This window comes from Strix uralensis, chromosome 4 (assembly GCF_047716275.1).
Source record: "Strix uralensis isolate ZFMK-TIS-50842 chromosome 4, bStrUra1, whole genome shotgun sequence".
Lineage (NCBI taxonomy): Eukaryota > Metazoa > Chordata > Aves > Strigiformes > Strigidae > Strix > Strix uralensis.
The window spans coordinates 89,904,435-89,917,555 of NC_133975.1; the positions used below are offsets into that span (position 1 = coordinate 89,904,435).

The 13,121-nt window shown below is 59.2% G+C and overlaps 2 protein-coding genes across 2 annotated transcripts; one reads left to right on the plus strand and one right to left on the minus strand.

The window, feature by feature from the left end:
* The first annotated feature begins 4,582 nt into the window (after positions 1-4,582).
* CHRM4 (cholinergic receptor muscarinic 4) lies at positions 4,583-6,060 on the plus strand. Its single transcript, XM_074865191.1, has one exon. It carries the CDS (start codon positions 4,588-4,590, stop codon positions 6,058-6,060), a length of 1,473 nt encoding a protein of 490 aa, XP_074721292.1. The 5' UTR covers positions 4,583-4,587.
* Positions 6,061-7,912: 1,852 nt separating this feature from the next.
* On the minus strand, positions 7,913-12,833 carry MDK (midkine). Its single transcript, XM_074865192.1, has 5 exons — positions 12,716-12,833; positions 9,624-9,707; positions 9,360-9,521; positions 9,104-9,265; positions 7,913-8,664 (listed from the first exon to the last, which is right to left on the minus strand). Exons 2-5 carry the CDS (start codon positions 9,700-9,702, stop codon positions 8,639-8,641), a joined length of 429 nt encoding a protein of 142 aa, XP_074721293.1. The 5' UTR covers positions 9,703-9,707; positions 12,716-12,833; the 3' UTR covers positions 7,913-8,638.
* Positions 12,834-13,121: the final 288 nt, after the last annotated feature.

Genomic DNA, 13,121 nt, shown 5'->3' on the forward strand with positions numbered 1-13,121 from the left:
TGGCCCCAGCCCTCTGCACCCAGCGGGAGCAGGGAGTGATGTGTGCCTTCCCCCGGGATGTCCTTGCAGTGGAGGGGACCAGCTTCCCTCCTTTCTGGAGACTGGCAGTGCCCGGAGCCCCACAGCATCCATCCATCCAGGAGCTGGCAGCCACGGCCACCCCATCCCTGCTCGGGCGGGAGCCCCTGCGGCTCGAGGTCTCTTCAGCTTTGCTGTTTCTCCAAAGGGCTGATTGCACCCATGCGGAACAAAAGCCTGTCTCCTCTGGGAGCAGCTCACCCTCTGCGAAAGTAATGGTTTCTCTAATTCCTCTCCTCCTTCCCCTGACTGGCATGTGAGTGTGGGGCTTGGTTTCTGGTGGCAATGCTTGCCAAGCGTGCCAGCTGCGTGCACAGCCCTGCTCATTCCCAGACATGTTGCTTCAAGCCACGTGTGGACCAGTTGTGACTCTGCTCCTGCTTCCTCCGGCCCCGAGGATGAGGATTTGGCTGGGATGGAGGCAGTGGTGGTGCAGGGTGGGGGACGGCTGATGGTGGTGTGAGGGTCATGGGGCATGGAGGGGCACAGGGAGCAGAAGCAGGGGTCAGTAGGGCTGCTTGTTCCAGGAGCTCATCCCACAGCTTGAGGTGCCACCATCACGTGAGCACGCGTCAATACCAACCTCTGCCGCTGCCTTTGCTGCACTGGTGGGGAGGGTGGCCAGCTCCTGCCGTGTGGGGAGCGACAGGGTGGGCAGGAGGGAGCGAGACCCTCCATCCCACATGGGTTGAGTGCTCAGCAGGTGCTTGGTCACTGGCTGAACGCGATGGAGCACCCGTTTCTGGCCAGTGCAGACTTTTTGGGTATAGGATGACCCTCAGCAGCCCATGACAGAGCTTTCTCCTTTCCTACCTGGTGACGGGTTGCAAGATGCTTTGCAGGGGCTGACAGGCTGGGAAGGCTTGCCGGAGTGGCACACAAGGTGTGCAGCGAGGAAATAGCAGCTTTCCGATGTGCTCTTGGATGTCACCCTGTGACTGAGGAGGGGTGGGCAGGACTGGCTTTGCTCTCTTGCTCCTGAGGTGTCTCCTCACCCGACAGTGGTGGCACCCATGATCTGAGGCAGCAATGGGGACACTGCTGTGCCAAGCACTGCCTAAAACAGGTGGACCCCACCCAAATTACAACCTGTTCTGCTTGGATCTGCAGCTGCCTGTGCCTCAGGTCTTCATCCATAACATGCAAGATGTTGGGTGAGAAGGGAAAGGCATTTCTGTGTCTTGAGGACGCACTTGTGGAGCGCTGCAGCTGCCACAGAAACCCTTAGACCCAAAAGGTGCTATCGGTGAAGAGTTGGAGGCTCCTAATGGCTTCAATGGAGAGGAGAAAACCAGCCATAAATCAGTGTCAGAAGTCCTAGGGAGGGAGGGGGCCAGTGACAGAGTTTACTGTTAGCTGCCTGGTGAGAGCAGGTCTGGGAGAGCACCCACTGAGCGCTGCAGACAAGGGATGGAGTGTGCAGGCTGAAAAGCTGGTTGGTGTCACAGGTAGGGGCCTCAGCCCCAGGAGCCCTTCTGAAGTGGCCTCTGGGCTTTGCCAAGACTGTGTTTCCTCCCTGGCTTTGGTGCTGGCATGGAGGTGGGGGGCAAAGGAGAATGAAGCCAGAGCATGAGGGGAGGGAGAGGAGAAATGTGCCCCTAGAGGTGCAGGAGGAGAGAGATGGGGGGCATGGGGAAGGCATTTAGTCCCGATGAGCTCAGAGAGAGTGTCAGGGGCAGAAGAGAGAGAGAGCAGGATGGGAAGAGCAGAGGATGAGGAAAGAAGGGATGCTCAATAGGCTGAGGCATGGCAGAAAATAGCCAGGGTGTCTGAGGTGAGGTTGCGTGGTGTACACATCTTCCAGCTTGTATATGTTATTGTACACCTGTGTTGTACTTCACACCCTCAACCATTTTGATTCACCCTCCTACCCTCAAACAGGAGATTGCTCTATTTTTGCCCTTTAGTGAAGGCTCATTTTCAAAACACCCGTTTTAAGTCCTTCACCCTGGGGCTGCAGTTGCGGTGTCTCAGCACACCAGTTTCCAGCATGACCTCTGGGTGGCATCCAAAGACATGAGAGGGGAGCTGCGCCAGTCTTCTCCTCCTTCATTTCGTGTGACCTGTACAAACAGTTTTATGAAGGGGATGAGATGGACTTTTCTTACTTCGGGCAACCGAGAACACAAGCCTCTGTCAAGGTTGATAATTAATTAAATGCACCTAGAAGAGGATGCCGGTTCACAAACTAAAGTGAAAAAACTGAAACCCTTATTTTAGCAGAGACAAAGGAAAGGTTTCTTTTCAGGATTTTCAAATTCTTCCTGAAAGAGCTGGGGTAGATGTCTCCTTGATTGCTAGCTTGTCTGATTGGTTTGATTAGCTGTTACAAGAATGACAGCTAAATCTCTCCATTTGAGAGAAGTGAAGAATTTAAAACTTATTTCAATTGTACTGAAACCAACCCCCAAACTGCCACGATTATATATTTCTAAGCTATTTTATACACTTATCACCTCTTCTCACTTCCCTGGCTGGGTGCCCAGGAAGGATGGCAGCGGAAACCGCTTTCCCTCTCCCTTGATGCATCCCTCGTGCTTGGAGGTGGGTGCAAAGCTGGGCAGTGCCGCCAGGCTTCCTCGCCCCATCAGTATTTAGAATTTAGTATCTACTGAAGGGTGTTGCTTTCTTTTCAAAGCACTTTGTCTTCGTGGGCCACATGTAACAGGCTCAGAGGATAATGGTACAGAGATATTTCTCTGTCCCTCACCCACTTCTTTCCCCTGTGCATGTAAGAAAAGCCCGACCACTATTGCAGCTGTGGCCTTGCTAATGCAGAAGCAGCCTTAACGGCTATGTTGGTACCCCAGCTTTAGCATCTCAGCAGCCATGCTTACATTTTTCTCACACCTGCATCTCTTTAAAAAGCAGTTATATTAAACCCTTGGCTGTTTGCTGATGGCAGAAATCTCCTACCCTCCCCACAAACGAAAGGCAAGGGCATTTCTTTTAAAAGACTTTAAATACACGAATTGATCCCAAAACCTGCCAAACCCTGTTTCAGAGAGTTGGGTGTTAACTGTGTGTTTATACATTTAGCAAAACCAGCTTCAGGAGCCCCAGGCGTTTGGAGCCAGCGCCGCTGCCCGAGCCAGCTTGCAGAGACAGGCGGTGCCAAGCACTCCGGCTGCGCACTCCGGTGTGGCCACCCGCCCGCCGGCCCGGCTCCCGCTGGGCTACCGGCTGCAGCGCCCATGGGGCTCGGTGGGCAACCCGGCAGGACTCACCGACCCGCGCGGGGCTGCTGGCGAGGCTGCCCTTGCTGGGCTGGTGGGGTCGGGGTGTGCCCAGCACCCAGGGTGAGGCTGGTGAAGGCCCAGCAGGTTTTGGGGGCCTGGGTGGTGTGGAAGAGGCAGGTCCAATGGGAAGCTCCTCTGTCCAGCCTACGTCCCCCAGTGCCTTTACTTCTCCTTCCCCTTCCAGGAAATTCCTCTTCACCCCAACACATCAATTTTGGTCCACTGATTTATTTTTTTTTAAGGCCTATTCTCCTCTTACCTTGGGGGGTTAACCACAGGCATCTTGGTTTGGATGAAGACATTCTTTCTGTCCATAATTCTTGCCACCTTTCATAAATAATTCCATGTATCAGGCTGAGACAGCTGTCTTCACCCCGTACATCTCTGTGCCCAGTGTGGCTGCAGCTGCAGTGTGATGTGGCACAGCATTTCCCAGCATCTCTGCTTGATGGCACTCATGTGGCCCCTTCCCCACCCTGGCCCTGTCGGGGCTGGGCTGTGAACCAGGCCAAGCCAAACAAGTTTCAGCCTTGTTTGGGTTTTCAACATCTGCCTCTGAGCAGTGTCACCCCTTTGTCAAGGCCACCTCTGTCGGAAAGGTTGGTGCTCCCCAGTAAGACATTGTGGGCCTCGCACGAACCCCTTGGGGCTGAAGCTGTAGTGTAACCTGCTGTTTTCCCTGTCCCAGATTTCATCTTCCAGAAGGAGCTGTTTGCTGCCAGAGACGCAGGTGAGCTGAGCGGACCATGGCACGGGCTTTGTGGGGTAGCCCCATCTTTGGGAGGTGCTTTGGGGAGGCTGGCAGGACATGCCTGGGGTATACCACAGACCTGCTCTCGTCCCTGGGGCAGGGCACCGGCTCCATGCCGTGCTGTCCTTTCAGCTGTGCATCGCTGCTCAGCTCTGCAGCCTCCTGCAGCCCCTCGGCCTCACTGTGTGCCTCCCCGGGGCACACCAGGGCTGGGCGATGGTTCCTGTCCCTGCAGAGAAGGGACTCTGGTCAAAGGGCTGTCCCCAGCCCTGTCCCTGCTCCTCTCCTTGCAGCCCCGTGTGTCTCCTCCATTGCTAAATGGGGACACAAAAAGTGCCTTCAAAGAGGTCCTGTGGGAAGGCTGCAATGGCAGAGAGAAGCCCAGTAGTGCCAGGGGGGTTTCAAGCACTAGCCAAGAGCAGTGCTGGCATGGGAAACTGAGGAGGCAGCAAATGCTGCCAGCACAGGCTGGCAGGTATGATATTCTCCCTTTCTGTCCCCGCTTCCCTTGCAGACCCCATGCACAACCTCTCTGCTCAGCCCTGGCAGGCGAAGATGGCCAACCTGACCTACGACAACTTCACCCTGGGCAACCGCTCTGAGGTGGCCATCCAGCCTCCCACCAACTACAAGACGGTGGAGCTGGTTTTCATCGCCACGGTCACTGGCTCACTCAGCCTTGTCACCGTGGTGGGGAACATCCTGGTGATGCTATCCATCAAGGTGAACCGCCAGCTCCAGACTGTCAACAACTACTTCCTCTTCAGCCTGGCCTGCGCGGACCTCATCATCGGGGTCTTCTCCATGAACCTCTACACGGTCTACATCATCAAAGGCTACTGGCCGCTGGGGGCTGTGGTGTGTGACCTGTGGCTGGCCCTGGACTATGTGGTGAGCAATGCCTCTGTCATGAACTTGCTCATCATCAGCTTTGACCGGTACTTCTGTGTCACCAAGCCCCTGACGTACCCGGCCAGGAGGACCACCAAGATGGCAGGGCTAATGATAGCGGCTGCATGGATATTGTCCTTCATTCTCTGGGCCCCTGCCATCTTGTTCTGGCAGTTCATTGTGGGCAAGAGGACAGTCCCTGAGAAGGAATGCTACATCCAGTTCCTCTCCAACCCAGCGGTGACCTTCGGCACGGCCATTGCTGCTTTCTACCTGCCTGTGGTCATCATGACGGTGCTGTACATCCACATCTCCCTGGCCAGCAGGAGCAGGGTGAGGAGGCACAAGCCTGAAAGCAGGAAAGAGAGGAAAGGCAAGTCTTTCAGCTTCTTCAAGGGCCCCCTGATCAAGCAGAACAACAATAACTCTCCCAAGAGGGCTGTGGAGGTGAAGGAGGAGGTGAGGAATGGAAAGGTAGATGACCAACCCTCAGCACAGACAGAGGCCACTGGCCATCAGGAGGAGAAGGAGACCTCCAATGAGTCCAGCACTGTCAGCATGACCCAGACCACAAAAGACAAGCCCACAGCAGAAATCTTGCCAGCAGGGCAAGGACAGAGCCCATCCCACCCCCGGGTGAACCCATCTTCCAAGTGGTCCAAGATTAAGATCGTCACCAAGCAGACTGGGAGCGAGTGCGTCACTGCCATCGAGATTGTCCCAGCTAAGGCAGGAGCCTCTGAGCACAACTCCCTGGCCAATAGCCGCCCAGCCAACGTTGCCAGGAAGTTTGCTAGCATCGCCAGGAGCCAAGTACGGAAGAAGCGCCAGATGGCAGCCCGGGAGAAGAAAGTCACCCGCACCATATTTGCTATCCTGCTAGCCTTCATAATCACATGGACTCCATACAACGTGATGGTCCTCATTAACACCTTCTGTGAGACCTGCGTACCTGAAACAGTGTGGTCCATTGGCTACTGGCTCTGCTATGTTAACAGCACCATCAACCCAGCCTGCTATGCCCTCTGCAATGCCACTTTCAAGAAAACCTTCAAGCACCTTCTCATGTGCCAGTACAGGAACATTGGCACAGCCAGATAAACTGGTGCTCAGGGACCACTTCAGCAACGTCATGGAAGCCCTTCCCTTTGCCTCCTTTGCTGGGGGGGGGGGGGGGGGGGGGGGGCGGGATCCTCTGCTCCCCACTCACAACAGTGCAGATTATGCAGTGATTGCAGATGATGCCCTTCATCCAATGCTGACAAAGGTCCAAGGCACCTCTGAGCTGCAGCTCCTTCCAGTCACCCCGGGCCTGGGGACTAACTTGGGGAGACAGTGGGAGAGCTGGAGGCAAGAGGAGGAGATTTGGTCACCAGGAGCCCTCCCCAGCTTCTTGCTCTTGAGAGGTTAGCCAAATGGCATCAGTATTTGTTCTAAGACTGGATGCCACTGCTCCCCTGGCTGACCATCTCCAGGGCATCAGAGCTTGTCTGCATGCAGACAGCCTAATGCTGGATGCTTTCAATAGGCTTTTAAACTATTTATTACCCAAGAAATGCGAAGAAACCTGGGCCAAACATTTGCCAACCATCTTGGACCAGGCTGGTGTGGGCATGCTCGTGGGGAGTCCTGCTGGCCCAGCCAGGCCCCTCCCAAGGCAGTCAAAATTGCACCCTAGCAGATGTGGCAAGCTCCTTCCTTTCCCTTGAGAGGTGCCATCGTACATTCTCACCCAGGGACTGGGGTGGGGGGCTTTTTCCCTGGGCTTCAGCTCTGCTCTCCCCTTTGTGCCCTTTCTGCCCTCCGTCAGCAATTGGCTGGACAGACAGACAAATCAAACATCTCACTCCTGGTCGAGGAGTGCGAAACCCAGTCACAGCCTACAACGACGGAAACTAAAACTGCAAAGAAAAGCAGTGGTGTGGTGCAGGACTTCTTGCCATGGCCCCAGGGGAGTGTGGTCCCTGAGAAGTGGGCAGCAATGACAGTGAAAATAACTGTCCTGGGGAGGGATAGGGGGAGCTGGGGAGGTCTTGGAGAGGGTTGGGAAGAGGGTCTGCAGTGTGGCTGAGGTGCCCTGTGTCTCATCTGGGCCATGAGCAGGTCCCTGCTCTCCCCATGGCGGGTGTGGGAGGTCTGATGCACGGCTCCGGGGGTGGGAGAGGACAGCGGTGGCCCCCAGCCCCACTCCTGCCCTGGGTGCAGGGGAACACCCCAGGGAGGCCGAAGGAGCCAGCTGCTGAGCTTTGTAAATGGACGTAACCCTGCCATCGGTGTTGCAGCGGAGCCCACAGCATGCAGGTTCTAGCCGGCATCTCCAGCGCACCCCAGACCACCCCGTGGCTGCTCCTCAGCTTCTCCCAACGCTGGGGATCTGCAAGCCTTGGTGGACACAGCTGGGTACAGCCGAGGGATGGGATGGGGCCACGCTGGCACTGGCAAACTCTGCATCCATATGTCTTTCCCAGCCCCATGCCAGGGCGATGCTGTGCAACGTGGAGAAAGGCTGCCCCGGCCCAGATGGGGACACCCCCCCACCCACTGCCTTTAGGATAATTCATATAGTGGTGCCCAAAATGCCTGGTGGGTTTTGGGGTTTTTTTTAACTGTTACAACCACGGCCCAACCCACCCCGAGACAAATAAAGACCTCGGACCTGAAACCATTGGCCATGGCATGAGGAATGAATGGGTCATCACCTGGTGCTCCTCCCCAGCTTTCCAATGTCATCTACCGGTGACATTTCCTGCAGCGTGCGGGTGGCAGCCCCATCCCTCCTTCCGAGATTGAGGCGAGGGGCAGCCCAAAGCGCTGCAGAGAAGAGGCTGTGAGGTCTGAGCCATGTACCTTCTCCAGGACCACATGTGACTTCACTGCTGGTCCCGGTGGGGTCGGCAAAGCTGGGGTTTGCGGCACAGCAGAACCTTGTGGGGATGACAGGTGGGTTCCAATATTTTTTTTTAAAAGATTTTTATTGGAAAAGAAAACAAACCCCATTTTCCAAAAGAAGTGAGAGCTTCCACCCAGCACCAGAGTTGGCATGTCAAAGGCAGAGGGGCTGCAGCCCCAGCATGGACACACAGTTAGAAGTGATGGAGGAGAGGGGATGCGGTGGATCCCGGGAGCGGTGGCTTTCTTTTTTCCCCATTTCCTGCTGCAGGGAAATTGTGCCCCAGCTGAAAGGATGCTGGAAGCACTCCCTGAGCAGAGAGCAGTCCTCACGTGAGTAAGGGGAATGAGTGATGGGGTTACTCAAGCATTCAACACCCAGCCCTTCCCTCCAGCACTGGTACTGGCAGAGGAGTGAGGAGGCTCCCGGGCTTGCCAAAGGATGTGCTAAAGGCAACTCATTTGTGCCAGAGGGTGGAAAAATGTGTGTTTCCATGCCAGCTCTCCCAGGCACATCCCAGCAAGCCCCAATGCCAGGTGAGAGGAGGCGAGTGGGACGCACTGGCAGCGGTGGGGCAGCAGGGAGGGGGGGCAGCCCCTCCTGTGGGGTGGGTGGGTTTGCTCTCTACAACACTAGCAATTAAAAAAAGGCAACTCAGTGAAAGAGGAGGTCAGGGAAAGGAGGAAGGAGAGGAGGAGGAAGACTGGAGCATGGGCCGGCTGCAGCTGGGCGTCCAGACCCGTGGGCACTGTGTCGAGGGGTTGACGAGGATGCTGGCTTCCCAGAGCTCTAGTCCTTCCCCTTGCCTTTCTTTGCTGCATCCGAGAAGCACAGGAGACAAGAGTTAGTGCATCCGCTGCCAGCTCACCGATCCCCCAGGCACTGCCATGGCAGAAACGTAGCCAGCATGGCCGGCTTGGCACGGCGCAGGGGCCGCATCCCTGCAGGCAGCCTCCCCACTCCATGCAAAGCCACCTTTTGCACCAGCCCCACTGAGGAGAGGGGGAAATCCTTGTCCCAGCGAAGCTGGTGGTGACTTGTGGGGGGACACCAGGGTTTTTCCTAGCAGCACCTGCAGCCCACCCAGCCAGTAGCTGGACTTTGGGGCTGTCACATGTGCTGGTGCACATGGAAGAGTATCCTACACAGTCCCCTACACCACCTGCAAAGCCCAAAGCAGGCCAAGCTACCCTTCGAGAGCCCCTGCCTGGGGTTCCAGCAGGAGCCTTGGGAACAGGAGTGGTGGGGACTGACCTTTGGATTTCGACTTGATCTTGGAAGAGCAGGGTTTGGTCACATAGACAATCTCCTCACACTGGGCATTGTACAGGGCTTTCTTCAGGATGCCGGAGCGAGTCTTCACACCTGTCTGAGCGCTACACCCCCCCCAGCTCTCAAATTTGTACTTGCAGTCGGCTGGAAGAGAGGGGAGAGGTGTCAGAGCTGGCCAGGGCCTGGCATGAGCACCCAGCCCAGGGTAGTCCCCAGCCACCCTGCCACACGCACCCACCTCCAAACTTCTTCTTCCAGTTGCAGGGGATCTTGCACTTGAGCTTCTTACTCTCGTCTTTGCAAGTTCCCTCGCGGTAGCCCAGGCCGCAGTCCTTGCTGTTAGGGACGCAGGGTCCCCAGCGCCAGTCCTCACACTCAGAGCCATCCTTCTTTGCCTTCTCTGTGAGGGAAGGGGGAGCGAGTGGTCGCTGCAGGGACATGGGAGCACACCCGGGGCTGTCCCCCACCTCACCAGCCCCCCCCACCCCAGTCTGCCCCTCACCTTTCTTGTTCTTGCCAGCCTCAGCAGTGGCAGCCAGCAGGATCAGTGCCAGGAGGAGGAGGAGGCCCCGAACCTGCATCCTGCCTGGGGAGGAGGGAGAGGATGAGGCAGGTGAGGGGTCGGGGTGCAATGCAGCAGTGAGGAGGGGCACAGTGGGCTGCAGGCAGCCTGCCTGGGAGTGAGATGTTGGGCTGGGAGCTTGTTCCCATCCCTGCAGCCCCCCATTGCCCTGCCTGTAGCCGAAATGCTCTCCGTGGGGATCCCCTGCACCCCACACAGCAGCTGGGGAAGGCCCTGTGGTTGGGTGTACCCAGCACAAGGCTGCCTCAGTGCCTGTGCGGCTCCTGCCCCCGGAAAGCAAAGCAGCCCTGCCTGCACGCTGGCAGCGGGGGTCCTGCTCCCCGGTGCTGGACCCCAGCTCCTACCCCCCTCTAGTTCTCTGTGGCTCCTTTATGCAGCACCCAGGAGGCTGCTGCCCCACACCAAAGAGCCCCAGGGCCGGGTGGGCAAGGCTGCCATGGTGTCTTTCTCCAGCTCCAGAGGAATCTGGGGGGGGCTGAAAGAAAAAAACGCAGCAAAACCAATCCTGCTGCCACGAGGGGTGTGAGAGCTAAACCAGCGGATAAAACATCCAAAAAAAAAAGTCCCCACAGCGTGGGAGCTGGTTGGCGTGATGGAGTAGGAGAGCTGTGCCTGCTGCTGGCACCGCACCCGTTGCACGCAGAGGGGGTGTGTGCACGTGTGTGCACGCACCTGGGAGCAGGTTGGGTATGAGGGTGCACATACACGAGGGAGCAGCTCCTGGGTCCCTGTCCCCGCCTTCTGGTGGCCCAGGGCCAGGTGACAGCTCCCCTCCGGCTGCCACCACGAGCCTCTGTGGGACACTGCTGCCAACGCTGGGGTCCCAGCAGGAATGCAGACATGTAGAGCTGGCGTCTCAAGTCTGGTGGCCCCTTCCCTGTTCCCCCAAAGCCTTTCAGTATGACACCCATATCCACAGGGCAGCAGCCAGCCAGCAAATACATCACACCCACCCTGGCTCCACGATGGGCTCGGTGGGACGGGGCTGTAGAGCTCGCCTGCCCCGTGGGATGTCAGCGCAGGGAAGAGCCCGGGGTCAGCGTTTGCTCCCTGCCCCCCGGCTCCCCGGGCAGCGTGCCGGAGAGAGCAGCTCCCCACATTATTCAGGCTCCAGTGCACTCACCTTTCATGCGTCCGCCGCCACGAAGCTGCCGGCTTCGCTCTGCATTGAACTGTCACAGGGAATTACACAGCCTGGCTGGCTGAAGGCGCAGCCGAGGGGGTGAGAGCTGCCTTCCCCCTCGCCCAGCCCGGCTGGGAGCCATCCTGCCGAGCACGGCACAGCTCAGCCCTGTTCCCACCCAGCTGCCTTCAAAGGGGGCGAGGGCTCAACCCCGGTGGGCCAGCTACAGATGGCAAGGCTGGGGCTGAGCCGAGTTATGGGCACTCCTGTCCCGCTTTCTGCAGCAGCTCGGATGGGGCAGCAGCTCTGACACCCGCACTCTTCACAGCATCCCCCTAATTTCAGGTGCTCTGTAAACTTCTTCCATCCTCCTGCACCTGCCTCCCTCCCAGCCCAGCACCTTCCAGCTCTGGTCCTGTGGATGGGACCTCCGAGTGCCCAGGGCAGACAGCCCCAGCAGCCTCCCTCACCCCTGCCTTGCCTCCAGGCACGGACACCCTCTGCTCCCCACCCAATGGGCACCGTGGGGCCCTGCCCAGGCGTACACGGGGATGTGGAGAGTGGGGGGCGCTGAGGGGCAGCCCAGCTACAGCCCCTGGATCAGCTCCCAGGCTCTGCCCGGCACGTCACATCGCCCAGGCAAAGGTCTGCAGGGACCCTCTGCCGTGGCACATCCTAAAGCATTCATAAGGGAAAGGGAGCGCAGTTTTCCAACTGGTTTTCCAAACAGCCTGCTCCCTTCTTTGCTGGTCAAACAAGAGCTGTTCCTGGCCGGGCTGCCAGCGCCTTCAGTCGTGTTTGCACAGCCCAGCTCCTCCCGCATCCCTGCAGGGCCCTGGCTCCTCTCCTGCTCCAAACCCGGCTGGCTGTCGCACCGCGTTGGTCTGTCCCTGGAAGGGCCACGCAAGCGGAGCAGCCTGGAGCCTGGCCACACCGTGGCAGTCCCCGTTCCCCTTCCCCTCGCTCCTCTAGCTGCCCTGGGTTTGAATAATCTAGGATCAGCTGTATGAAAAAAAATAATAAATTAAACCGCCTGGTGATGCTGAAGCCGAGCCCAAATACCCAGCACTGCAATGGGGGGAGCCTGGACCCCTCTCCGGACACCGCTGAGGGCCAGGCACTGCCACCCCCATCCTGCCCAGCTCCCCCCGGAGCGGGGCGGCTGGGGGGGCTCGCAGCCCCCTCGCACCCCCCTGCCAGCAGCCCGACCTCCCGGCTCGGCTCAGATTGCAGCGGGCTCTGACAGAGATGGGCGCAGGACCGCTGCCCCCTCCGCGGGCTGAGCTGCTCCCCAGGCTCCAGGCAGGGAGCCCAGACCTTGGGAAGCCCATGATCTTGGGGTACCCAGCACCCCACCAGTAGGAATTTCGCCGCTGCCAGGAGAAGGGAGCCCGAGCTTTGCGCCCTTCCACGCTTCTACCCTCTTCTCCCTCCCCAGGGCAGACGCTGTAAAGCCCCTTCCCCTCCGGCCGGTCTCCCCCCTCGCCCCCCGGAGCATCTCCCACCACCTGAGCCCTCTCCGCACCGGTGTGGGGTGGCCCCCAAGGAGGGGAAGGAGGGCGGCGGGGGGGGGCCTAAGATCCCGGGCCACTGCCTCAACCCCGCTCTCCAGGAGTCCTGCCTCCCTCCAAAACCTCCTGCACCTCCAGGCACTTACCCGGCTTCTCGCAGGCGAGCTGCCGCCCCCGGGACCCCTGTCCCCATCGCCCTCCCTGCAGCCCCTCCCCAGCCAGGGCCATGTCCCCCCCGCCCCCGGCAGAGCCCCTCTTTCCCGCCGGGGAGCCCTCAGCGCCCTTCCCCGTGGCGTCAGGCCGCCGGCCGCGGGGGCTTGGGGTGGAGGTCCGATCCCGAGCACCGGGGGAGTTGGAGGGGGGGTGAGCACACTCACCTGCGGGGCGGTGCGCGGAGCGGTGCGGAGCGGTGCGGAGCTGCTGCCTTTGTGTGGCGGCCGCGTGCGGAGCCCCCGCGCAGCGCACAGCGGCCCCTGACGTCGGGCTCGGCTGGCAGCAAAAAGGTGGTTTTTTAGCCCAAAACTTTTCGCAAGCTCCTCCTCTGCCCCCCCCCCCCTCCCCGGTACACAAAGGCAGGCCGGTCGGCCGGCGGGGGGGGGCGCGGCCCCGGGGGGCAGGCGGCCCCCCTCGGGGGGCGGGGAGGGGGGGCCCTGCTCAGCGGTTGAGGGTGCTGGGCTCCCTGAGGGGTCAGGCCACGGTGGGGCACGTCCCCGTGTCCCCCCCCGCCCTAGGCGGGGTGTCTCACCTTCCTCCAGGCTCTGCGGCGTGGCACCCACGAAGCCG